The 27,495-nt window shown below is 43.4% G+C and overlaps 1 protein-coding gene across 3 annotated transcripts in view; it reads right to left on the bottom strand.

The window, feature by feature from the left end:
- The window catches only part of Mlh1 (mutL homolog 1), a 39,393-nt gene that overhangs the window by 6,000 nt on the left and 5,898 nt on the right, over window positions 1–27,495 (bottom strand). For 2 of the 3 annotated variants that reach the window (XM_021654678.2, XM_060385175.1), the window contains exons 4-14: window positions 25,798–25,871; window positions 22,882–22,954; window positions 21,535–21,626; window positions 20,226–20,268; window positions 19,773–19,861; window positions 17,042–17,154; window positions 15,583–15,676; window positions 12,972–13,125; window positions 8,951–9,324; window positions 6,645–6,793; window positions 2,391–2,499 (exon numbers count right to left, since the gene is read on the bottom strand). In XM_021654678.2, coding sequence (XP_021510353.1) covers window positions 2,391–2,499; window positions 6,645–6,793; window positions 8,951–9,324; window positions 12,972–13,125; window positions 15,583–15,676; window positions 17,042–17,154; window positions 19,773–19,861; window positions 20,226–20,268; window positions 21,535–21,626; window positions 22,882–22,954; window positions 25,798–25,871 — 1,364 coding nt within the window. The remainder of the gene's footprint in view (window positions 1–2,390; window positions 2,500–6,644; window positions 6,794–8,950; window positions 9,325–12,971; window positions 13,126–15,582; window positions 15,677–17,041; window positions 17,155–19,772; window positions 19,862–20,225; window positions 20,269–21,534; window positions 21,627–22,881; window positions 22,955–25,797; window positions 25,872–27,495) is intronic. The other variant, XM_060385176.1, reaches the window with a different exon arrangement.

Below are 27,495 nucleotides of genomic sequence, written 5' to 3'. Positions count from 1 at the left end.
TAACAAGGGAGCAGCCTTACCAGGCCACAGAGGAAGACAGTGCAACCAGTCTTGATGAGACCTGATAGACTAGAGTCAGATGGAAGGGGACGACCTCCCCTATCAGTGGACTTGGGGAGGGGCATGGGAGGAAAAAAGGGAAGGAGAGTGGGACTAGGAGGAGATGAGGGAGGGGGCTACAGCTGGGATACAAAGTCAATAAACTGTAATAATTAAAAAAAAATGAATCTACGATTGAGGGCAGAGCAGCAAGAACAGAATGGGGCAAAGATGCTGCTGCCTGGCTGTGGACCTGGCTAACAGGTCTTATCTACACAAAGCACTGGTATTCCTAATGTCAACTCCTGCCAGGACTTGGCAGCCATCACTCCTGGACAAGTTCAAACACTAAGTCTGGCTTACTTCCTCTGTAAATTTTCAGATACCTGCAATGAAATTTAAGATGCTGTTTGCTTACCCTTCCCCCAGTTAACAGAGCACAAGACATCACCTCTTGACAGTTCAGCATCAACTACCACAGGTTGGAGTGCTTGCCTCCCACAGGCAGGCCTGGGTTCCCTCCTCAGCACCACAGCACAGCTTGTATGAGATACGTTTATGCAGCTTACAGAAAGGGCAGGGTTTCCCCGAGTCATCAGACATGGACCATAAGGCAGAATTATACTGCACTGATGTTTGTTTGTTGTTGTTGTTGTTTTGGGGGGGGAAGACAAGGTCTTGCTATGTAGCCCAATCTGGAACTTGCAATCATCTTTTACCTACACTACCAAGTGCTGGACTGAAGCCTTTTGCCCCACATCCGGAAACATGTTGATAATCGAGTTAGTACACTGTACTGGCTGACAAATAATCCAAGACCAGCTATCAGGTATGTATCCCGGATTACTAACGAAAACCACGCGTTCTTTCTCTTGTGCAAACCCTATAGCATAAATATGTAAACAAAGTGCATGTGGACACAGGGTGAACATTAGAGGATGAGACAGGGCCAAACTCAGGGAATGACATGGGTCACGAGAGGACAGAAAGCTAACTGTTTTTCTAGTTTGAATGCTATCACTACAGGGAATTTTCTACTTTATTAAATTATTTTGGATTTCAGATTGCGGAGATCAGTAAGAAGCTGAAATTCTGGTAGTAGCCTTGACTGCTACTGTGAGATGAAAGAAGCTGATCACATGTGGGCGGCAGACATGCACATCACACTCCACGTGCAGCGAGAGAAGAGTTCAGCTAACCCGGCCCAGTGCACACTGCTGTGATCTGAGTGCCAACACCACCATGAGGCGCAGCGGGCAGACCAAGGCTGGAAGGGCAGAGCTAGAGTCATGGCCTGAGCGCTCTGCTTCTGGACTGCTGTGGTCATATACCTAGCTGCCTCATGCCCTTGCTATGGCAGCCAGGAGCCATTCTTACACAATGCCTTTCCTAACACGACAGACTACATCCCTTCAAAAATGAAGCCCAGATAATGCTTCTCGCCATGTACTTGGTCACAGAAATGAGAAAAGAAGCTAACATGCTGAACAAACCAAAGTGAAATTGGACTTAGCCTTATGCCCAAAAGGCTCCCAACCCAAGAATGACCCTGAATTCCAAAGCAGGCACCCATGCCAGTAGGGAGCTTCAGGATTGGGGCAGCTCCTCGATGAGAGATGGGAAATGGATTTTTAGTTCATGTACCACGTCCATGCAGTGTACAGTGCCCGTTCCATTTATAAGACCAAGAAGTACGCTAAGGTCACGGGAAGACGGAGAAGGGAAGTTCCAGAGTACAAACAATGCACAGGGGACGCAAGGCGGCAGCACCCTCCCACACACATGACCTGTTTGACAATACACGCACTGCACGCTCTCGCTGCAATGATTCTCAGGGACCCTGGGAACAATAAAAGTGTCACCAGGTGCGAACGAGGCGAATGGCACCACTGGGATCGCCTTTCCCAGGCTGTCAGTATCTGACTTTGGTGGCTAGAATGCAAGCCTTTCCTGCATTCCTCATGCCAGGATAGAGGCATGGGCTTCCTGCCTGCAAGCCTGGTTGAACATAAGGGACTCCAGATCTCTAACAGCACAAAGCCCTCAGCACCTGGTCAGCCAGTGTTTAGAAGCCAAGGGTTGGGCTTCTCAAGTCATTTATGCCCACAAAATTCCAATTTAATCTTACTCTCCTGTCGATAGGTTACTTACATACATGACATACGCTATACACAAGAGAAGAAATTACTGTCAATGGGAAAAGGTCAAACCCGATTTGCACTCAGGTCTGTGACTCTTGAGGCTGTATTCTTCCCAGCCATCTCACCTACCTTTCTACCCCTGCCCTCCAACATTGGAGCCTGTCCCCAGAGACCACTCTTCTGGTAGTTCTGCTGCTTTCACAGACTTACCTAAGCTTTGTAGTGTTGAGGAGGTATAGCTTGGTCTGGTGCTGTGCCAAGGCCCACTGAGGATTCACACAGCCCACAAAAGAATGGTTACGGAGCATCTCCCGGAGAGCTAGAAAACAAACAACAAAACCATGTAAGTAATGGTCCCCTACTAAATACCTCTTTTCATCCCAAGCCCCACACAGGCAAAGATGCCTCCACTAGGCTGCAGTTGGAAGAACCCAAATACGGAGTGACACAAAATTGGCCTCTTAAGATGCACAAAAGAACTGCTAAAAGGTTAAGGAATATACAAGGGTCAAAATGAAAGGCAAAGTGGGAACCCAGAGATGTGATAAGTTTTCTCAAGTCAGCTTTACCCAAGAGTGAAAAGCTCCTTCAGAATTGGGAACTTCTATGTTCATGGGCTCTGGCAGTGTGAAAAAGAGGTAAGATAAGAACCATTTGAAATGGGAAGTCTGACAGACCCAATACCCACAGCTGGAGCTGAAATTCCAAGAACTGCCCCAGTGCTTAAAGGGAAGCAATATCCATGTCCATTTTCCAACCATCTGATGCCTCTGTGTTGGCAGTAAAGAAAAACAAAACAGACCCTGACATCGTGTGTATAGCCATAAACTGATCCTCACATGATTTAAAGGCAGAAATGATGACAGGCAGATTGACTGAGAACCCTAATAGAGTAGAGACTTTGATTATACTTTAAGTATTTCCCTAAGATAAAAGTACTAGTAACTAGCAGGTGTGTGTGTGTGTGCGCGCGCGCGCGCGCGCGCGTGTGTGTGTGTGTGTGTGAGAGAGAGAGAGAGAGAGAGAGAGAGAGAGACAGTGAGAGAGAGATAGTAGGGGGAGGGAGGAAGGAGATTTTGATTATAAAAGAGAAACAGGGAACCAAGTTTCAGAGTCCAGAAGCAAACACAGAAGACCTGCAGTGGCCAGGAGATTGGCGACACCAACTAAGAACATGAGCACGGTCAGAACGCTCAAGTTGAGCAGAAGGGCATGATTGCAAATGTCAAGTGGAACTCATTAAAACCTAACAGGATTTAACACTGAGAACTGATTCCAGTGGAAGGACAGGCAATAGACTAGACAATGCCAGTGACCTAAACAAATCCTCACAATACAGCCCAGAGGGGCAAAGAGAAGACATGAGAACAGCTTACGCAGCATGAAAAAAATAAAACTTCAAGTGCAAGAAGGGGGTGTGGAGCTAATATCTGAAAATATTCAACAGTATCCTAGAAAGATGACAACTGTCAAGACTCAGTTCCAGAAAATGCAAGCAAAACCCCAAAACAACTGCAAAAGAAACACCCCCTCAGAAGCAAACAACAAAAAAACTGGCCACCAACTATATGCAAGAGTTACTGGGAGGCGGGGACAAAACATGGAATGCTTACATGAGCAGTCAAATGTATGACTCAGGGCTGAATTTTCAGCAGTAGAAATCATAAAGAGAATACTACCTTTAATACCCTAAGAAAAAACATTTTCAACCTGGAATTTAAAAAAACCTCTGCTTGCCATGGCTGTTGATGTGCTCCTGAGTTTTCACTGTTGTACAAGTTCTGTGACCATGCTCCATAGCAAGGCTTGCTTTCTTCACTATAGAATAACCACCAGCAACCCCCTCCCTGGAAACTCCATGTTTTACAGGGGTGTTGTGTGTAGGTGGAAATCATTTGGAGACTATCACATAATCTAGAATAACAACACACTGGGGAGAAAAAGCAGCGTAATCCCTCAAAATGAGGTCAGAGTTTCCAAGAGAAACAGACCTTTATGGCCCTCTCTATCTGGAGTGTGACCTAGCCAGCAGGAAAGCCGACTCCATGTCAGCTGGTCCAGCACAGAACACTTTTTCACAGGACTTCAACAGCCTGCATTCTATCCCACCTGAAACCCTCCTCCAGGCCAGAAGGTTTCTCTGTGTTTCCCTCCATTCTGCAAAGATCAAAGTGGAAAAAAATCCTTTTTTATATCAAAGCTAAACCGTAACACCCTAGTTCAAAACTGAGACTGTGGATTCTGACATATTCTCTGCACCAAAAATAAAGCTCAGCTAAGGAGGGGTCCTAATGCAGAGGCCCCATTCCCTGCTGGACTGTTTGAGAGCATCTGCCACTGCCTTGAGGTAACAGATGCGGCCGCCCAGCCTCTCAGGCCTCAGGTGGGGTACTGCTTAGTTGCCCTTCTTTCTGGCAATGGGTTTCTTTCACTCTGCCTAATACAGCAGCAAGATTCATTAAACAATCTGTGTAACCCTATTCATCTCACCTACCACCCCAAATAATTTACAGTTAACTGATACGTAACAGCAAGTTAATAGTGTCACTATCTGATCCAAGACTTAGCTGTTTACCAAAGAGCAACACACTGACCCCACTTTACACTGAAATATCAAGTGAGCTACCACAAAGGCCCCTGGCAGGACCAACTCACTCACGGTAGCTGGCTGTTCTATGTTGTTTTTTGTTTATTTTTTATTCCATTTTGGACATGAAGTCTCACTATATTGTCCAGGAATTCCTAGGATGAATTCCTTGAGTCAGTTTTCACAGTGATGGGGACTAATGCAAGGACCACCATACCAGGCTGGTTTCATAGTGTTCAGATGTTCCATGAAATTGTTTCTATTTTCATTTCCTCAACTCTAAAATAGGAGGTGGACGCATGTGCTATCTCTCCAAAGAACTTGAGAATCAAGTGAGATGGCATGCATGAATATACATTTTTAGGTCAGGGTTAGAGTTGGCCCCAGCACAGTATCACTGCAATTACTTTTACTTACCTCCAAGGATGAGGGAGTTTATTATAAACTACCGAGGAGGGCTACTAAATAAATCAGGCAGAACCCCACATTTCTTATATTCCTTTATGATTTAAAATTGCTCTTAAGAGCTCCCAGCTTGGACAGTAGCACAGGCAAAAGCAACCACAATACTTTTCATGAAAATAAAAATCAGAAGCCAGCTGGCAACACGTATGACAGGCCTTCGGAAGGCCAGTTACAGGAAGGCGTTGTGTATCGCATGTAATAGGGCCAGAGAGAAGGGTGTGGGGTTGGAGAGATAGACATGAGCAATCTATGAAAGTTCAGGCCTTCCTGTGTTGGCTCAGACGATGGTGACTGAGCCTGGAAATGTAAGAGGCTGGCTTACAGCAGTTGCTTCAGAAGGTTCAGGGGCAGTGGAGGATGGTACCAGCTTACTCCTGAGCTATATCCCAGGCCTAGGAGGCAGAAGCAGAACTGAGAACTCAAGGCTAATGTGGACTACAAACTGAGTTCCAGGCCAGTCTGAACTATATAGTGAAAACTTGACTCAAAACAAAACACAAACAAAAGGGCAACAATCTAGATGATCATAATTTATATTTTATAATATTGTAACTGATTTATTTTCATTTTCTACTCCCCCCCCTCTGTGTGTGGGGGGGTATGGACTACAGGACACATGTGGAGATCACACATGAGGACAACTTTCTATCACGTGGGTCCCAAAGATCAAACTCAGGTTGTCAAGCCTGTTGGCAAATGCTTTTACCCACGGAGCCATGCTGTAGGCTTTGGGATTTATCATGACAGATGAAAACAGAAAGATCATGGCTGGATGACAGACTGAAGCACAGACGTGCCACCTGGAGCCTGCACGATACTCACACTTGAAACATCGGTACCTCGCAAGGTGTGGGCAGCAGGGTGTGAGGGCAGTCCTGTCCTCCACTTTCTCAAACCTTGCAGCTAGTACTCTTGCAGCAGGACCGGGGTGAAGTCCGGCACCCAACTACTCTTCCAAGCTATTTCTGAGGACGACAGGAACTTACCAGCCTTCAGGATATGGAAATGTCTCATCCTCTTGACAACTGTCTTATTAGTTACTTCTGATCAGCCTGCTGATCTTCTAGGATAACTCAATCTCACTTTCTGAGGCACAGAACAGCTAAGTTAAAGTGTGGGGCCAGACAGTGGAAATGGAGCCAGCAGCAGGACCTATCAACTCAGTTAAGCAGACTCCATCTGGTAGGATGAGGACTTTGTTGCTCATTCGCGATGCTGCTTTTAGCAAAAAACAGAAACAAAGCAGAAACTACTGCAATAACCATTGTAGGCCCCTTCATTTCCTCTTGAAGTGTCTTCTGTGTAAGGGAAAATAGCTTGTCTATTTAGCATATGGCAGCGCCCATCGACAACATGAGTGCTTTCTGCATTTCCAAAACCCTGAGTGCACACAGAGCTCAGCACTTACGTACTCTCATGGCCCCGCTCATTAATTTCTTCCTGGAGACTCAAAACACTGGTGAGGTTAATGATCCTCCTCCGGGGGTAACAAGCAGCTGTCATGTCCTCCTGGGAATCATTTTCCATCATCTCTACTTCAGAGTCCTGTCGATGCCTCTTTCTGCAATGAAAGGAGAGAATTGACAGGTCATTGTTCTTCTGTTTTATTTTTATTTAATTTAATTTAATGGTTTTTCAAAACAGGTTTCTCTGTGTACCCTTGGTTGTCCTGGACTCGCATTGTAGACCAGGCTGCTCAAACTTACAGAGGCCACCTGCCCAGCTCAATTTATTTTTTTTTAACTCAGCCAAATACATGTGTTGTACTTTGGAGAAAGGAGCAGCTTCTCTGTGCCACTGGCCATTATTTCCACACAGCTGTGCTGTGGCAGGCCAGCTGTTGTTCTGTGTCACACTACCTATCTGACAACTCTCAGATCTCAAGGGCTTTGAGCAAGTAAATTGACCTTGTCAAGCCTCATTCATCCATGAACCATTGCATGATCCATCTGTCTGTACACCCATCCATCTACCCACCCACCCGCCTATCTGATACTGACATGCACCAACATACAGCAGTGAACATATTTGCAAGGGGAACCCCTCATGCTTACTTTCTAGTGGGAAAGTTAGTGACAGAAAAGATTTTTAAAATCAAATATTAAATGCTAAATTAAAAAAATTATTTTATGTGTGTAGCTGCTTTGCCTGCATGTTCATCTGTATACCACGTGTATTCCTGGTGCCTGTAGAGCCCAGAAGAGGGCGCTGGATTCCCTGGGAGCGGAGTTACAGACAGCAGTGACCCACAATGTTCTAGGTGCTAGAAATCAAACCTGGGTCATTTGCTAAGAGCAGACCAGTGCTCTTAACTGCTGAGCCATCTCTCCACCCAAGAAAAAGATTTTAATAGTGGTGGATGTTAGGAAGAAAATACAAGGCCATATAACAGACTGATGAGACTGTAAGAGGAGAGGGATCTCTTGTCACAATGAAAATGGACTTAAATTCACATATTTGAATATTTGGTAGAATTATTTGGGAAGGACTAGGAGATATGGCCTTATTGAAGAGGTGTGCCGCTGGGAGTGGGCTTTGAGGTTTCAAAAGCCCACAAAAGGCCCAGCCTCTCTCTCTCTCTGCCTTCAACTTGTAAATCAGATGTAGGTTCTAAGCTACTGTTCCAGTGCCATGCTTACCTACCTACCTACTGTCATGTTTCCTGCCATGAGGATCATGGATCAACCCCTTGAATTGCAAGCAAGCTCTTAAATGGTGTCTTTTATAAGTTGCCACAGTTATATGCTGTCTCTTCATACCAACAGCAAAGTAACTAAGACAGAAAGCCTTTGGGGAAAGGTGCCATTTGAGCTAAGACATGAGTGACAAGAGCCCAGAGTCTCTTAGGTTGAGGAACATCAAGGGCAGTAAAAGACTGTAAGAAGCTCAGCCAGTTCAGACCAGCCACAAAATGTCATGTGGCTATAGTAGTCCAAGGAGGAGGGGAAGCGGGAAGCACAGTGAGATGTAAGCTGTCATCCTATGTATAATGGGAAGCCATGGGAAGGATGTCAGCAGGAGGAATATAACCCTATTTTTGCTTTACAGTTTTCTAACTATTCTGTTATAAATAGCACTTAGTTCCCCAAATGATGAACAAATGTTTTCTGGCAGGGTAAGAGCATTAATTAAGATAATACATATAAAGTATCATACTTGAAAAATACCTGTATCATTTTATTCTCAGGAAAAACTTCCTCAGAAGCTGCCTTGCTGGGACAAAGAAGGATTGATCAACTGGAGCTAAGCAGCATGTCCAAGCACCATGTTTACTTCAGTGTCAGACTTCTTGATGGCACCTCTAAGAGAACATGCCCCTTGGGCAAGTGATTTTAGATTGAGCAGTAGTGTCAACACCAGCTCATGAAATGAAGAATGGCCACCTCATGAGCCTCACTGGGACTCAGCCTTTGAGAACTTGTAGAGCATGCACTAGAAATGGTCAAGGTTAAAGACAGCTTTATTTCTATGGCTCCTCTTACTAACCCTTCTCCCAAGAGCTTGTACCCTTAAGGGGACCCAGTAAGGGGCTGCTTCTGAAAGGACCAGTAGAAGCTGAGGCTGGATCACAGAACTTGCAAGGTTAACCATGGGAGCCACTGTCAAATGTAGGCAGTGTACAAGCCACAGCACTGCCCAGACTAGCTAGAGAAAGTGCAACTGATTTGTGGAGAACCTGTTAGATGGCAGTTTTAGTGAAGAACAAAGGAAGCCACACCTGGAGCTGCCTGGACTGGAAGTGGGTGCTGTTTTCTGTGCTGCTTCTGAACCATTTTTTACTGTGTCCTTGTCCATGGGCTGACTCTCTACAGCATCTTCAGCGGGGGCTGGAAGCTCAAACATCTCCTCATCCTTCTGCACAGTTTCTTCAGGAGAGCCTTCTGTCCTGTCCTCTTGGACAGGGCCCTGGGGCTGGCTGGGCAGAGCCTTGCTCACAGGCTGGAGAAAGGCATCAAGCTTCTGGTCCCGCGAGTCTGTACGGACCATCTGGTAAGCGTATACTTTGTCACCACTTCCACTAGTAGATGAGGAAGCCACACTTGTGGGTTTAGCCGCCTCCCCAGAGGGCCCAGCAAGTCCTGGAAGTAAGGTCTATTTCAAAAGAGAAAAGAGTGGAAAGGGGCAGACTTTAGCACATAAAGGTCCAGATCCCAAAAAAGAACAGCAATGAGCAAAGACATAAGAGTTAATCACAGAACTGTTAGCACAGAAGCAAATTTCATTAAAGGAGCATAAAACATTCATAAGCATAAAATTCAATAATTAAGCAAAGTTTTTATAATCTTAAAATTAAGTTGAAATGAAAAGTTCTTATATTTTTTCTATTTTCTACTATAAAGAGATCCTATTTTATTTTTATGATAAAACATACACAGCATAAAACGTAACAGTTTAAACTATTTTAAAGCTACAATTCCATGGTAGTGAGTATATTCAAACAGCTGTGAATCTCTCTCCACAACTTTTCGGGCCTTAAAACTCACACTCAACTCTCTATTCCTTCTCGTCCCAGGACCTGGCAACTATTATCATTCTACCATCTTTTAAAAATCTGCTTGTCAGGGCACTGACCCCAGGCCACTCACACACTAAACAAGCACTCTACTACTGAGATATCGCCTCATAATTCTGTTTCTAAATATACTTACTCCCTTTATGCTGTCTACTGGAGTCTAAAAATTAGTGACTACCCAGAAGCAATAGAAACCCCAGGTCTCAGGGTCTCAGGTTCTAGTTACCAACTACCAACCCAACTGACATGAACTAGAGTACCTTGAAGAAATGACCAACCAGAAAAGGCTGGAAAAGAAGTACAGGCTGCCAGAAGCATCTTGTATTGCCACACACATGGGATTTAGCAGCCTAATAGAACTGAGTCAAAAAAGTAAAGAACAGCTAAAAGGAACTTCAACTGAACAAGAAAATGGTAAAGACAAATGTCTACAAGTCATTAAAAGGGCTGCTGTGTTAACGGCTGTGACTAAGTACCAAGAGAAAGTAGGGAGGGAAAGACAGATCTAACAAATGAGAGAAAGTTCTGTGCAGAGATTTATTGCCAATTAATACAGGGCAAGATGATAAAATCATCATCATAAGATCATAGTCTTATAATCTAAAGAAATAACTGATTATGGCAATGGTTATCAGCAAATGCAGACACTATTAAGTACATCATGGAGAACAATCTTTTTTCATCTTCATTTGTAGAATTTTTAATGTTAATTTTATTTTTTCATTAATTTATTTATTCACTTTACATCCTTTATAGCCCCTCCCTTCTCTTCTCCTCGGAGAAGGGGAGGCCCCTCATGGACGGCAATCTTACAAAAAAGAACCAGGCATAACCGAAAAGGAACTCATCCATAACACAAAGTCACTAGGAGCCTCCTGCTGGATACACTGGGAAGTACAGGGCCTTGCCTTTCCAGAACCATTCCCACACCTGTTCCATAGTTCACAATTATGCTCCAACGTCCACACTGCAGAAGGACATGTGAGAGACCCAGAAAACCCCTCTGAGCCCGCGGAGACTCACTGTGATGAAGGGCAACATGTTCATGTCTTCCCCAAGAGGGAGGCAAAAGGTTCAACAGTCTCCTGGCACGTGAGTGTTCATAATGTAAACCCAGGGCTAGAATGAGAGCTTGTTTGAAGGTTTTATCCTGGGAGCACTACTCGTATACTCCTGACCAAAGATCTGTCCTCCTCCAGGCCTTCCTCCGTTAGGAAGGTTATCCTCTTTGATGGAACACGCAGCTTTGGGAGGGATGCACACGGAGTAGTGAGGGAAGAAGGGAACACCTGCCTAGCCAGCCAGATCAGCTGGTGAGCCATGGGTGACAGATGTCACGGACAGATGCTCCACACCCCACAGGAGCAGAGGATAGGAACAAAGCCAGCAGGGGATGGTTGTGATGCAGCCAACCTGGATTTCAGCCCAGTGTGCTCCTGCTGCAGTGCACTGACTTACCACTTAAGTTCAAGTTTCACTGTGTGCTCTCTCTCAGCTGCTTCTCACAGGAGAAACTTGGCTCCACCCCATAAAGAAGCAGAAGCAAACCTCGTGTTTGCCTCCTCGCCACCAAAAGGAGTAAGATGGGCACATATGAATGAACCCAACAAAGAACATCCTTAGATGAAGAATTACTCGTGTAAAATGAACGGGAGGGGCAGGGTGCCAGTCACTTGGCAAACTGATAGTAGGTTGTGGTTCAGCGAAGTTCTAAGCCAGATCAACAATAATGTGAACGTCCTGGACAGTACTGAACTGTGTATGTGATCAAATGCTTCAAATGCTGCGCTCTATGTTATGTCTCTTTTACCACATCAAACATCACCTCTTAGACTAGAGTATGAGAATTTGCAGCATTGTTAGAGAGCCACTGGTAATATGGAAAACTATGGTGTAATAATTTAGATTTTTTTTGAAAGATCAGACTGGAATGAACAAAATTTACAAGAAAAAATATCTAGTTTTGTAAAAGAATCTTTGTGTCTGAATATAGATATGTCTCTAGATTTCTAACTCAAAGGAATATAGGGGATCAGAGAGAATTAAATAACAGCACAAAGAAACAATCAGCCAATCAATCCAAAAGTACATTATGCTATAGGAAACCTAGAGGAGCCGATGAGAGAAGCAATTTTTTAAAAAGGAGAAGCTGGGGCTGGCAAGATGGTTGAGAGTGTCAAATGCTTGTCCCTAAGCCTGGCAGCCCAAGTTAATCCTTAGAAGTCACATGCTAGGAGAGAGGTGACTCCTGAAGGTTACCTTCCGATCTCCACAGGCTTGCCACAGTACCTGTGAATGAAAGGGAGTGGCTTTACTGAATTCCAGGGACTGAAGAGACTTAAAGGAAGGCAGGCCCGGTGGCACAGGCCTGTGATCCCAGTTCTGGGGAGCTAGAGGCAGAAGGTTCCTCAGTACAAGCAAACTCAAGGCCAGTGTAGACTATAAGACCCTGTCTCTCAAAAAATAAAAATAGAGCCAACCTAAGAGATTTAAAAACTGCAATAATCAAATATTATGACTAAAAATTTACTGAACGCAGCTAGTACTAAACAGACTCTCTAGATAATTATGACATTTGAATAAGATTAGATAGTAAATGATGTTATTGCTATTAATTATATTAGGTGTCATATTTATAGTATGGTTATGTAAGAAATTTTCTAGATGTATAATTAAGTACTAAGCAAGAAATGAATGCCTAAAATGTTCTTTAAGATATACTTTTCCCTTCTCTAAGACAGGAATAGATAAAACCAGTAGGGCAAAATGCTGATGTTGATAAAGCTGTTTAATAGGTATATGTACTATTTAATTTTATGTGCTTAGAAATACGAACATAAATTAAAACAAAGTATCAGCTCTATTCAAAAGGGAACACCTTTCTTGGAAGACAATCAAAACCCAGAGAGGCTGGCTCAACAGTAAGAACATCCGCTGTGAGGACCTGGTTCAGTGCAAGCCAGTCTCAAGGCAGTCAGGAGACAAAAGAGATTCCACCCTGCCTTGGCCTCTGCACACAAGTGTGCAGATGAATGACCTGCACACATGCACGTGGAACGAACGAACACACACACACACACCCCCCAGAGAAAAGTTACTGAAAGAAAGCTATCAAAGCAATATAAAGACAATTCAAAGTTACAATAAAACAGTCTTAAGCTTTCATGGTGTGGAACCCATTTCCAAGCAGCGAAGGCCGCGGACACAGTGGGGTGGAGGCCCTCACCTGGGTGAAGTACATTCTGGATGAATTGGAGCCCAACAGCTTGCCTTCAATGTGCTGTTGTATGCGCTCCAGAATACTCTCCTCATGCAGAAAGTGAACTTCGTGCTTGGTGGGGTGCACATTGACATCCACATTCTGGGGGCTGATTTCCAAACTAGCACGAAAAGAGAGACAGCACGGAGGTGGGAAATCTATTTGTGGTAATATGCGAGGGCTAGACGACATGGAGAGGCAAACCACCATGGCCTCACGGCCCCACACTCAAGACCAAGTCAGAAAGACTGAAGGCTGTCTCCTACGCTGTGCGGCTGTGTGGCTCTCGGGCACCTTCTTGGTCTTAGTTTCATTTATAAACTGGATGCAACAGCTCTCCTCACTGCACAGATTTAAAGCTGGAATTAAGGTTATAAAGGCATCTTGTATGTATATGGTAGTTATTACATGTCAGCTGTCAGCACTCTAGAACCTCAGGCAAGTAGCCAACTTCTCTGAATGCTTTCTCAGCTTTAAAGATACAGTAACTATCAAACTGTCCTCCTCCCTCCCTTCTCAAAAATAAATAAGTAAATAAATAAATAAAAGGAAGATAGAGAAGAATCCAGAGCTCTTAGCCCTGACCAATTCCATCTTTCATGGCTTGCTAATAACAAAGCTTTGTAATATGAAGCTTTGTCAGTAGAGGGACAACAGGACAGGTTTTCTTTCCTTTTCCTTTTTATTTTTTAATATTTTACAATATTTTTATTCACTTTATGTCCCCATTGTAGTCCCCTCCCTCATCTCCTCTCAGTACCACCCTCCCACCCTCTTCCCCCTCTATCTCCCTTCCCTAGTCCACTGAAAGGGGGAGTTCTCTCCTCCCTTACTATCTGACCCTACCCATTCAAGTCTCATGAGGACTGCCTGGATACTCTTCCTCTGTGGGCTGGCAAGGTCCTCTTGCCAGTGGGAAGTGATCAAAGAGCAGGCAACTGAGTTCATGTTAGAGACAGCCCTCGCTCCCCTTACTAGTGAACTCACATGGAGACTGAGCTGCCTTTCTAAGCCAATTATGGGAGCAAGTCTGTCAGACTTCTTGCACACATGGCCAATAGCACAGTTTCCTCTTGTGGGCAGTACACCTCACAGCAGCTTCTCAGTATGGAGATGAGGAGTGCTGTGTCCACTTCTCCCGGGACAGCAAGCCACAGTCACATTCTTTGTCAGGGACCTTATCTCAGGATGAAGAATGGAATGGCAAGAGGCTCTATAAATAGCCACCCCCCCTCTCAGGGGGAAGTGGCTTTCTGCACCTGTTTTTCCTGTCACTCATCTCTTACTATTCAATCCCCTGGCAACTGAATCCAGTACCAGTATATATATATATATATATATATATATATATATATATATATATATATATATATTTTTTTTTTTTTTTTTTACTAAACTTTTCTTGTTCCGTGGCATGATTTCTATCTCCTATTTAGATCCTGCCCAGTGCAAAGACAGAACAAGCTGATGACATGAGGGATTTATTACCCAGTAACGAAACACATGCTGGAGTCAACAACTGTAGTTAGATCTAAAAACTACTTTAGTCCATGGTCACAACACCCTGAACATGCCTGATCTCATCTAAAAACCATCTTGAAACATGATTTTTATACTTCTTTTCATTTCAATGAGATCACAACAAAGAAAACTTTCTTTTTTTGAGAGAGGTTCTTGCTACACTGGCCTGAAACTTAAAATTATCCAAAACATTGGGCTTATAAGAGTGTTCAAGAAAGCTCAGCTGGGAATTTTCTTTCTAACATAGTTTCTGCCAGAAGGCTAAGCTTTTAAACCTAAAAATCTTCAGTATGATATGAGCCCTCGTGTAGCTTTGTTACAAAAACAGTGGTGTGTGTTTGTTGTTTTTTTTTTTTTGGAGACAGGATTTCGCTGTATAGCTCTGGCTGTCCTGGATTCACTTTGTAGACCAGGCTAGCCTGGAACTCATAGAGATCTATCTACCTGCCGCTGCCTCCTGAGTGCTGGGATCAAAGATGTGCGCCCCCACCACCCAGCTTTTTGTGCTGGTTTTTACGGAGGCCTTTTCAGACAAGCAGAACAAGAAACACAAAAGAGACCTTGACTGCGTGGAGTTTGGTCTAAATAAGGCAAGTTCTAAACTATGTGTGATAACTGAAACATGACTGCCAAATTATTTACGTAAGCTACTGGGCATCTGCCAAGGTAAGACAAGAACCCTACAAGAAGGCAGCTGGTAAAAGTGGCCCAGCAACCAGAATCCATTTAAAGATGAAAAGAGAAAACCAACTCCAGAAATGTATCTTCTGACTCCCATAGTGTTTCCTGTCCCATGCTCGCTTGCTCGAATGAACACATGCACTCTCTCTCAATTAATTAATTAATTAGTTAAATCTTTAAAAATGTTTTAAGGACTCCCCACAGGGCAGAATGCTGACCCCAGTGGAAGGAACCACAGACTCCCGATGTGAGAACTGTGCCATCTTCCCGGGGGGAGGGACAGGGCACTCTTCCACCAGCAGTGCCCATGATAAGTCCTGGCTGACCAGTGACTGGTCATCTCTTCACGAACACTGAGGAGCTGGTGCTACATTACCTGAGGTACAGGAATGGGTGTGTGTTTTTTGGCAAATATGCTGCATATACAGTTTCTATGGCTTTTCTCAAGGCAGCCGATTCTACCAGCCGGTCTGAAAAAAAAACAAAAGGAGAGTAACCAGATCAAAACTGTCCTTCAGGATGAGGTTACAGGTACAGCCTTATCAGATGCCCAGGAAGAAGCACCCCCCCTTTATCTGTCACCACTTTCCAGCATCTCACTACAGGTTTGGGGTTCTTCCTCTCATCTAAGCAACAGAAAAGATGAGAAGGTGTCTAACTCCAACTCTTCAGCTCCCCTTCCGCATCAGCCATGTACAGCTTTGCCGTCACTGGACCTCAGCAGCTCTCAGACACTTTAATTCACAAAGCTATCACACACGCCAAACGCTGAGAGATACCATGGTGGTGAATAAACTAAGCCCAGCCCAAGGGTCCAGCTCCACAGCAGAGATGTGTGTGATACACGCTGGGCTGAAAGAGTGCCAACTCTGCCCAAGGAGGTCCGATAGGAGTTTCCATATAAATGACGAAGGGTGAGAGCAAGCTAGCCGGCACTGCAGGCAGTACAAACAGCTCAATGCATGGTTAAGGTAACTTAAATGGCCCACGCTTAGGGGAGACAGATAAAGGCTACAAGTTAAGACTAAAGACAAAGGAAGACCTATGTTCAAAACAAAACAAAACAAAACAAAACAAAAAAACCTAGCTCTCCTTTTTCCTGAGGCAGATTTTAAAGAATAGCTTACTGAACTGCTATCCTATGAACTGGCAGCCAAGGATATGTCACACCTTTGTATTTCTAACAAGAGTGATGATTTTATCAATAAGACAACCATTCTTTGAGCGATCACCACATCCATAGCCCCTTTAACAATGTCACACTGTACTTTGTAACTCATGTCCTGACCACACAGGCCTGTGGTGAACCTGACAAGACAGATGGAGCTAATCTGCTGAGCTCTTTGAAAGCGAGGCGGCTATCACAGTGACCTTTGTGTCTGCTCCCTAGGTGAGCACACACAGGAAGACAGAATAGGAAGCTGGCTTCTTTCTGCCCTTATGAACAGACCGGCCAGTGTTAATGCAGACTGTGGTACAGGGTACACAGTACATGTACTATGGTACATCAGAAATATGAACAGGCCAGTCAAATGATATTTAGCTGATTTTTGTTTGTCTGCGCTGTAGTCTCATGTGTGACATAAAGCAGTTATCCCTTTAAAAGAACCCAAGTACACTTATTTACTGGGGGAGGGCTAACATGTGAAGGCCAGAGGACAAGCACATAAGGAAGGCATTCAGGCCTACACAGCACAGACAAGATAAACACTACAGATGCTTCCTAATGGGCACAGTCCACCGCAGAGCCTCCCACGTGCACTCTAACCTTTGAGTCAGGAACTCCCCAGTTCCATCAAACTGTGTGTGTGGAGACTCAGTTATTTCTCACTTACGGTTGATAAAGAGCAGGAAAATACACTTCTTCACTGAGTAGTTTGCGTTGGATATATAGCCATTCATCTTGAAAGCTAGAGTTTTATCCTCACACCCAACTTCTATCAGTTCTCTGTTTAGAAAAGAGAAAGTATGAGACTTTTGAAAGCACAAAAATCTTACATGTGATAAAAGAATCACAATAGTAAAACAAACAAACAAACAAAAAAACAACAAACAAACAGGCTCCTGTCCATAAACCAACTTTGCCAAAACAAAACAAAAAAACCAAAAACAAAGAGCTGATTCTAGGTTCAGCTAGTCTTGTGAGTATACTCACCCTCTATCTATCCACCTCTCAACTACCCAGCCATCCTCCACCCTCCCACCTTCTCAGGTTCTCAAGTGCTGAGTGCTGGGCGCCACTCTAACTGCTGAGCAGCAAGAGGAATGTAAGCTCTCAATCCTTACTTGGCTTAATATTTGTTAATCACAGCTAACTCCCAAAGCTTTAAGTCCAAAACTCACCTCTGCTGACCCGACTCCTTTCTATACTGAACAGCACAATAATGGACTCCCAAGAGTGTTTATTGGTGAGGACAGGTAAACAAGAGCCGCACTTATTACTTCCTAAGTTTTCACAATGACCCTATCAGCAGCTACTTAATTCCTAGCAGTCTTCACATTTTTTACTGTCTCCAGAGACTTCCCCCTTCATGCCCTGTTTTATTTGTTTGTTTGGCTTGTTTTTGAGGCATCAGCACAACCAGCTAATGAACAGCATCATTATTTCATTTCCTTCCAACTAGAGTAGTGTGAGAGCAAGAGCCATCCCAGCTGCTCACTACTGTATCCCTACTATAAGACAACACAGCAGACTTTGCTGCATGGACAGTACAGGCTTTTCCTGTAGTAACATGCCCTGAGTCCTGCAGTGCTGTACACACACACTGACCACAAACCCTTTCTTCCTCCAGTGTCTCAGGAGGACACACTGGAAACCTGCTTCTGGAAATGCTCTCTAGGGACCATGTCTAATCTCTCACAGCTCATGGGGATTTCATGACAAGTAGTGTTCAGCCTTAAAACCTGGTCAAAAGCTCTTAAAAGTTACCCTGTAGAATACAGAGAGCCTCCTTTGCTTTGGGAGTACAGTTTTTTGTTTGTTTTTGTTGCTTTGGTCATGTCATTGGTTTACCCATAATAACCCAAACAGTTCTCCCTCTACTCAAAATCACCACTATTTTTCCTGACTACACCAGACAATGAAGATCATGACTCTGATTGGGACATATCAACACATATATGCCATCATTATTTGATACCAACAAGAAATTCCAGACGACGGAACTGCTTACTGATGCAGGAGCACAGTTTAGCTCTACAATGCTGGGTCCTCCCCTACGAAACTTTTTTCTTTTTTCTCATTTATATTTTTATTAATTACAGTTTATTCACTTTGTTTCCCACCTGTAGCTCCCTCCCTCCTCCCTTCCCAATCCCACCCTTCCTTCCTTTTCTCTACCCATGCCCCTCCCCAGTCCACTGATAGGGGAGGTCCTCCTCCCCTTCCTTCTGATCCTAGCCTATCAGGTCTCATCAGTAGTGGCTGCACTGTCTTCCTCTGTGGCCTGGTAAGGCTGCTCCCCCTTCTTGGTGAGGTGATCAAAGAGCCAGCCACTGAGTTCTTGTCAGAGACAGTCTCTGTTCCCATTACTAGGGAACCTACTTGGACACTGAACTGCCATGGGCTACATCTGTGCAGGGATTCCAGGTTATTTCCATGAGTGGTCCTTGGTTGGAGTATCAGTCTCAGAAAAAAACCCTTGGTTCTGTTGCTCTCCTTGTGGAGTTCCTGTTCTCTCAGTTTTATTTAAAAGTGTGATAATTAGCAAACAGCATGTTTTCTTGGTTTGACTCAATGAATGAACAGTTTGTCCTTGGAAGCAGAATTTGAATATAGGGACAACTGCCAATGCTTTTGAGACCTTGGAGAAAGTGAGGGCAGATCCGTTGGTACCATCTGTGTTATGAGCACTTCATGTGTGCCTGGCACAGGAAGGGTCTTCACACTGACACTTGGGGTATGGTATAGGCCTTTGGAGTTCTGTGAAGTCCAAAGCAGGAATTCGTAGCATGGAATTCCAATGATGGAAATGGTGGGTTTTACAAACAGAGGGTAGATCAATAGGACTCAGACTATAAGCAAATTCTTCTCTTGGGCCTTTTTTGATAATGAAGGGCTGGTAACACCTGAAAACCTAGTCTTAAGAACAGAAAATTTTTCCAAGACAGCCAAGGCTACATAAAGAAACCCTGTCTTGAAAAAACAAACAGAACAGAAAATTTCATTCAGATTTACATCACTAACTTCTGATACAAAACTTGAAGTTAGAAAGTCAATTAATCAATGCTGAATGACAAGCAAATTAAATCCTTACCCAGTAATATAAATAAAAGGGAAACAGGAACATCTGAGGGTGACAATTCTAAACTTAAATATTTTGAAGACAAAGCCAAAAGAACAAGCTGATTTACAGCTACAGCGTTCAGGAGGCAAAACGCTCCCAGGGAACACTCATTATGTGAATTAGACTGTATCAACTAACATGAAGCATGAAAGCAAGCCTGCATATCTGACTATGGCTAACAGCATCCACTGTCTCAACAAGTTTCAAAATAATCCAATGAACTGCTGAATGAAGGAAAGAAACAGGAAAGATTTTGCTACATGCTTTGCTACTGACATACCGACTAACAGCATTTCCAAAGATGGAGCGAATGTTGTCCACGGTTGTGGCATTGGGTAGTGTTCTGATATCAGACACCGTCTCACCTTGCTGAAAAATAACAGACAATGTGGTGATTGACAACTGATGGCCCTGAGAAGATTTTTTTTTTTTCTTAAAAATCTCCTACATTTCTTTCCTACCACAAAATTGCCCTTTCAAAACCATAACTAAGGGACTGAAGACATGGATCAGCCATTAAGAACACTGGCTGCTGCTCTAGCAGAGGTTCCCAAGTTTGTTTCCCAAAAACTACACAGCACTCACAACCACCTGTAACCCCAGTTGCAGGTGATCTGATGGTCTCTGTGAGCACTAGGCATGTACATGGTGCCAAGACATACATGCAGGAAAACATTTGTACACATAAAACAAAAATGAATATCTTAAAAAAAAAAAAAGGCTCATGACTTACTTTTTTAACTGAGAAACTAATACCTGAATTATGTATTGAGTACCTGGAAAAGAAAAAATAAAAGCTAAGCAGAGGGCACCCAAATGCACTATAAATTCAGAGATCTACTTTTAATGAAATAAACTGGTAGACTTATAAGAAAAAAGTGATTTAAGGAAAGATATGCAAACCCAAATCTTTAACATAACCTACATTACCCACAAGAAAACAAAGCAACAGAGACTCATAAAGATTACACTTCCAAATGTGACCAAGTCTTAAGAAAACAGTGTTCCAGGATCTTGGCATAGTATGTACATGTAGCATCACTTTCATGATGACAGAAGGCCTAGGCTGCCACAAGTACATCCTTAACTCTCGATTCAATCTCTGCACTTGGTCCTCCCATAGCATCAGCACATCATCCCCTCACTGCTGTTTCCTGGCTGCTGTGTCCTGCTCCAGTGTCCCCACAGCCCTTTTGAAGTTGACTGTGTCAACTAACTTTGTTAATTAGAGGACTTTGTCCTCTATACACTAACTCCATGAACTGAAGAAACGTGTTTAGTGAAATGCACTTATGAGATACCTATTTTCCACCTTACCACACTTAGAACCAAAGCAGCCACTGGGAATATTTTTGACATGACTTTTCACAATTTTACTAGTGGGAGTGGGGAGGGTGTAGGGGACGTAATATATAAAACTGTTCCTGTATGGACAAATATATTTTAGAAATACTGAAAGACAGTTGACACAAATCATGACTCAGACACATGTTTTAAGCCCCGCTGCAGCTATCTTTAGCAATGGATTATGCTTACTTATCTAACGAGATTCTGCTTTTGCCTGCCTGAACCCCCTTCTCCAGCTTACAGCTTCCAATTTGCTTTGGGAAACTCCTTATCCCTCCCTTCTGAGGCATGCTAAGTAGAAACCACCAACCAACAAGTGTGCCCAGAGCTGTGGGTACAGAACAAGGAATCCCAGTAATGCTACATGGTACTGTCCAGGAAAGGGCTTCAAAGCATCAGCAGAAGAGAAAGAAAATAACAGGAGGATCACCAGAGTCACTTGGTTCCTGTCTTATCTCTTCCTACCCAGTGGGCAACAACAGTGCAGTGATTTTTTTTTTTTTTTTGGCTCAAGATAGCTAAGATCAGTTTGTTTCATCTGCCAGCCAAGAACCCCACTGAAAAAGACCAACTGTGCCCCTGGCAAGATGAATCAAGACTCAGGACTGACGAGCAAAGTGTGACCAGAACAAGCCCTGGCATGCATGTTTTTAATGACGGAGCTCAAGGACCCACTCCCAGATTTTGGACGGTACCTGCCAACAACTTCCAAAATTTTCCCGTACTCTTCGCTTGGATTTTTTAAAGCTTTCCTCCTTGTGATTATGTTGTAAAAAAGGTCCTCCACCTGAAGAAAGATCAGTTTGTCTTGTAAATTAACAAATGCATGTAGAAAGCTTCACCCTGTCTACCTAAAGCTGGATCTTGAGGTAGTGCATCCAGTGACATCACCAGCAGCTGTTCCAAGTCTTGACTCAGGAAGGGGAACAGAATAAGGCAGCATCAACAAAGGAATTAAAGGGTATTTTCCTGGGAGGGTGGGACTGGGAGGAGAGGGGGAGGGGGTATGATGAGATGTAAATTGAATTAATTAAAAAAAAACAATAAAAATTTAAACAAAACAAAACAAAAACAAACAAAAAGGGTATTTTCCTGCATCCCACATGCATTGACTTCTCAAGGAGACAATGGGGGCTAGCTGTTTGACATGCTGTTTGATAAAAATATAAAGGACTAAAAATATGAGGAAATTATTTTCTTGCTCAAGAAAGTAGACAATTTAGTAAGACAAGACTAACTCTTGTTTCCAACTCTTGTCTTACTAATTGCTTGTAACTCTACAAGCAATTACTATATTACATGTCATTCAGAGATGTTTTTCAAGCTGAAGACAATCATAAAACTCTGGAGATAATTTGGAGTTCTCAGCAATCACACTCTGTATGCAGGCTCCCTGGAGCCACCACTGGGAAGCACATGTTTGTTTCTGCCTCCTGCCTGCCTACCATGCCGTAGGCTTGGAAAGATTAGGATTGCCTTCAAGATGTGCTACAGCTTGGGTCAGGGGTGAAGGGATGGGACACATGACAGTGAGGTGCTTTACGGGATCCCAGACTGGAAAAACACTGAGCTGTGACGCTAAGGCTGCAGGGTGGGTTTCCTCTTGACTAATAACACTCACATGACCCATTCAAGGCCCTCTGAGGCAGATGGGTAGGCATTTTTTTTTCCACTGGAGCCATTAGAAAACTGAAATTCTGAGATGTTAAGTGATTTGCCTGTGGACACACAAGCACAGAAATAGAACACTGGGACTCTGACATGTCTTTTGGAGTCAACTATAATGTTTACGATGCCAGCTACTCTGCCACAGACTTCTACCATCCCAGCCCCCTACAAAAGATAAGAAGGCAGGTGGGCTGCCATGCCATAAACCCCAATAGTCATTTTTCTTACTCAGAAGTATAAGTATCTAGGGACTTTTATTACAAGTCAAAATTAAGTTGGTTTTTACACCAGAACCTCAGAAGCCATGTTAGTTTTACTTCAACATTCACACGAAACTGTTTGTCGGCAGCTGTACTCCCATGTGACATTCTTACCGTGATCTGGGTACCCTGGTTGCCTGCACATGGCTTAGGAGGGGCTTGCAGCTTTCCATCCGAGTAACTTGCTCTAGTCAGAAAACATAAAAGATTATTAGTATCTAAAAGTATGCTTATCCAGAGCATAAAAACAAAAATCAAAGTACAGGCATAGTGGCATATGTAACCCCAACACTGGAAATATCTTGCACATTCCCGAGCTAAATAAAATGACAAATGCATTAATATATCACATTTAAAAAATTTACACTTGACTATTACAAAAAAAAGCTTGCAAATAAAAAATATCATATGCCAAAATTAAGCAGGTCCAAAGTCTGTACAACTCAATAAACTTCTTTACAGTTAGAAGAGATAGGCATCAAGAAACAAATCTGTAGAGCTTCACATTAAACTTTAGACCTTCAGTATGGAATATATTTATGCACTTATCCATCATCCAAAACAAAAACCCTTAACAGAACTAGTCAAACAATGAGCTTTCTGGAGCACTCCAGACAAACAGAAACTACCTGAGCCAGTCTTTTTAAGAATAGTAAATACAGCTGGGTGTGGTGGCACGCACCTGTGACCCCAGCACTCGGGGAGGCAGAGGCACGAGGATCTCTATGAGTTCAAGACCAGCCTGGTCTACAAAGTGAGTCCGGACAGCCAAGGCTTACACAGAGAAACCCTGTTTTGAAAAAAAAGCAAAACAAAAACGAATAGCAAATACTAATACCTAACTCCTTTTACTATATGTTTCATCATAAAGTAGGAAAAGTTTATTTTAGTCAATGTATCTTTTGAGTTCTATTCCTCCAGGGGGAACCCTAAATGACCCCTACCTTTAAACCACATTTTCAAAGAGCTCTAAGCCTCTAATAAAAAGAGGCCTTGAGTCTGTAACCTCTTCTCCCGGCCAGCCAAGAGTTTGTCAGTTGTCTCTATTCGTCTGCACCAATTACACTGTTTGAGTTTGCTCAGATGCAGATACTCCAAGAAGATTCCTGGAGCGGCAACGGCCTTATCTAGCTATGTGCTTATCTATGCTTACTGATCTCCTTCTAAATAGGGGCCAAATAAAGTTAATTTTGGGATTTTCCTAAAAAGACTCAAATAATTTTCTCAGGAAAAGACATAAAATGAATCACAATGCAGAAAGTCCCCAAGAACAACCAAAACTCAATGCAGAAACCAAAACTCAAAAGTTAGAGATAAAAAGATAGCGATTGCAGCCATCCTGCTGGCACTGTGTCAAGCAGCTGTGCTGGCTTCATGACTCTCACCAGTGTTGGCTGTGCCAGGGCTGCGACCTTCCCATTAATCTCTAATTAAGAAAATACCTTACAGCCAGATCTTATGGAAGCATTTTTTTTCTTTTGTGAAGATTTATTTATTTTTATTTGATGTGCATTGGTGTTTTGCCTGCATTTTCTGTGTGAGGATGTGAGACCTAAAACTGGAATTACAGACTGTTGTGAGCTGCCATGTGAGTGCTGGGAACTGAACTGGGGTCCTCTGGAAGAACAGCCAGTGTTCCCAATCACTGCCATCTCTCCAGTCCCTTGGAAGCATTTTTCTTAGTTGAGATTCCCTCCTCTCAAATGATGTTAGTATATCATAAGACTATCCAGCACAGGAAAGCACTAGGTGTCAGGATGATCCCTCTCGATTTTATCCTGCTACAGAAGAAAGCCACTAGACGCCCCAGATAGAGCATAATACAAAACCAGAGGTCATGAAAAAGGACCACAGCTCAGACCACCTTCAAAAAACTTAACGCACAATTGTCTCTCCGGTTTGTACCACCCAGAATTCACAGAGCGTCAAGACCCCCAACACCAGCCCTGCATACACAGAAGCATACATGGAAGCACTCTCTTCTTCTACGACATTACACATTAGTCTTCTGAAGAACACTGAGGATGCAGAAGTGTTCTGTTTTAATTTACAAACAACCAGCATGCTTAAAATGTATTGTCTTCTTGCTTCTTTCCTCTTTCTGCATTCATTAGGTACTGCTACTAGTCTTCAGCCAGTGCTAGCCAGTGTTTACAAAACAAAAACATGATTTTGATTTCTTGAATTGCATTTTTGTTCTATCCCAGGACCATTTCCGAGCCTCTGGAAACTGTGCCAGCACAACAGCCAGCAGCAGCCACTCCCCGGAAAGCAAGCCAGTTCACACAGACACAGGCTGAAGGGATCCAGAAGCTCAGCGGCCAGCAAATGAACTGTGAGTCTTCAGCATCCCCACCGTAGACCTGTAATCAGCCCAAAGTGCTATCCCACTGAAGGGCAAAAGGGCAGAAGAACGTGAGCAGCTAGCTACTATCTGCTTAATAACTAATGTGCAACAGACCGCCTGGGTGCTTGTAGGAGGGTACAACTTACCTTTTAAGAAGCCATCAAGCGGGGCTTGAGATGGCTCAGCTGTTAAAAACGCTTGGCTACTCTTCCAGTAGAGCACAAAGGTGAAAGAGAATAGGAACAGGAAGGGGTTCACTATCCCTTAAAGGGCACATCTCACGATCTGGAAACCTCCAGAGGAATTCTATTCTATTCTATCCTATTCTATTCTATTCTAGTCTTGTTTTAGTCCTTTAGCCTTAGTCTAGTCTAATTTCCAGAACCCACATGGCATCTTACAGTCATCTGGAACTCCAGTCCCAGCAGATCCCACACCTTCTCCTGTCTCCAGGGCACCAGATATACCCACAGTACACAGGCATGAATGCAGGCAAAATATCCACACACAGAAAATACCTTCCTTTACGTTTTAAAAAGAAGCCATGAAGAAGTAAGAGTATCACCTCATGATCATCCCTGAGGCTGAATACTTTATCCACAGCAAGAGAAGAAAACTAATCTTAATTTTAAAAAAAGGTAATACTTATGTTTAGGGAGGACACAAAAGTCATTATCATGTACCTGTATGCACATTTTCCATCAGCTGTTTTGGTTGTAATAGTAACATGGGCCACATGGCTTATACTCGCCAAAGCCTAGGAAGGAAAGCAGATATAAGGAAAACTTCACTGCTGCTCCATCGAAGGCCAAGATTATCTAACTCGCCTCTTTTAATCTACATGAACATGGCAACAATGAACAATCTGATGATGTTTTAAGAAAAAAGATTAAAATCTAATCCATGGGGGAATCTCTACAAGAAGGGAAAGAATACATTAAAAACCCCAAAAGGAATCACACCAAGACTTCCTGTGTTAACAGTAACCGTATCTTGTGCTGGTACCACAGGGCCTGTGCCAGTTTCCCATTACTGAACAATACACCAGGTGATCAACTTATAGATGACCCGCTTCTTTTTAGCTATGGTTCTAGAGGCCCCATCAATGGTCAGTAGGTCCTGATACTTTTCATCCTGTGTTGAAGAAACTCATTGTGGTGTGGAGTTTTCAGAGACCAAAGCCGCTCACACCTCATGTCCACAGAGGCCAAAGAGAAAAGGAACAGGAAGGGTTTCACTACCCCCCTTATATTACCTACACTTAGCCTCATCATTTTCCAGTAACAACAAACTGGAGACCAAACTTTGAGTGCATGGGCCTCTAAGGAACACTCCAGATCACGGTAGCAGAAGTATTTATATAGTCTCAGTGATATATCTTTCATGAGATTAAAAAAGTGCCTTCAGAAAGAAACAATGGGATCTCTCAAAACGGCTTTACAGAAACAATTCTATTTATAAAAATATGAACTTAAAATTGCTACAATGTGCAGCAACATCTAAATACCCGAGGCAGTTTCAGTTCATTAAAGAACATGAGTCTTCTTGGGTGGCTGAGGCAGGAGGATCACAGGTACCCAGGAGTTGGAGATCAACAAAGGAGCTTAGTCCCATCCCAAAAACAAATGGACAAAACAGGAATGCACTGCAGCCTTAGAAGTTACTAGGTCAGAACCAGACTTTCCTGGCTTCTGTAATCTATCCCCCCCTCCCTGTAGCCAGGCTGGCCTAAGACTTGCTGTGTAGGCCTGGTTGGTTTCAAACTCCTAATCCTCCTGTCTCAGACTCCCAAGTACTGGTATTAGAGGCATGTACCATTGCATCCAACCTGGCTTATATAATCTGAGTTATGAAATTGAGATGCATGTTACAATGCAGACCCTTAATCCAAATATTTTTGGAGGTAAAGTCAAGAAGATCAGGAGCCTAAGACTAGCCTCAGCTACATAAGTCGTTCAAGACCAACCAGGGCTACAGAATACCTGGCTCAAACATTAAATACATTTAAAATGTAAATGACTTTGAGAGCAGTGTAAGGACAGGCCTGCTCACAGAAGACAATCCTATGTATTTTCAGGAAGAAAGGGTTGCAATAACACAGCACAGCAGAGAGCCCCTGCTGCTTCAGAAGGAGCTTTTTCAAGTAGACAGGAGCATCGACTCTGGGTCAGAGTGCCTACACGCCCCTCACCTCTGCACTGTGCACTATCTGGTATCTAGTGTGCCCAGATCATTTCTTACACATCCAGTGTCAGCTTCATCAAGCGACTCAGGGAAATGACAAATCTATGCTGTGGAGCTATTGGAAGGAAGAAGAGCTAATTCACAAAAGGTGCTGAGAACATCACTGGCACAAAGATGGTCCTCAATATATACCTCCT

Source organism: Meriones unguiculatus, chromosome 6 (genome assembly GCF_030254825.1).
Source record: "Meriones unguiculatus strain TT.TT164.6M chromosome 6, Bangor_MerUng_6.1, whole genome shotgun sequence".
NCBI classification, from domain to species: domain Eukaryota; kingdom Metazoa; phylum Chordata; class Mammalia; order Rodentia; family Muridae; genus Meriones; species Meriones unguiculatus.
Note: the sequence above shows the minus strand (reverse complement) of the source record. Positions and strands in the feature narration are given on the sequence as shown.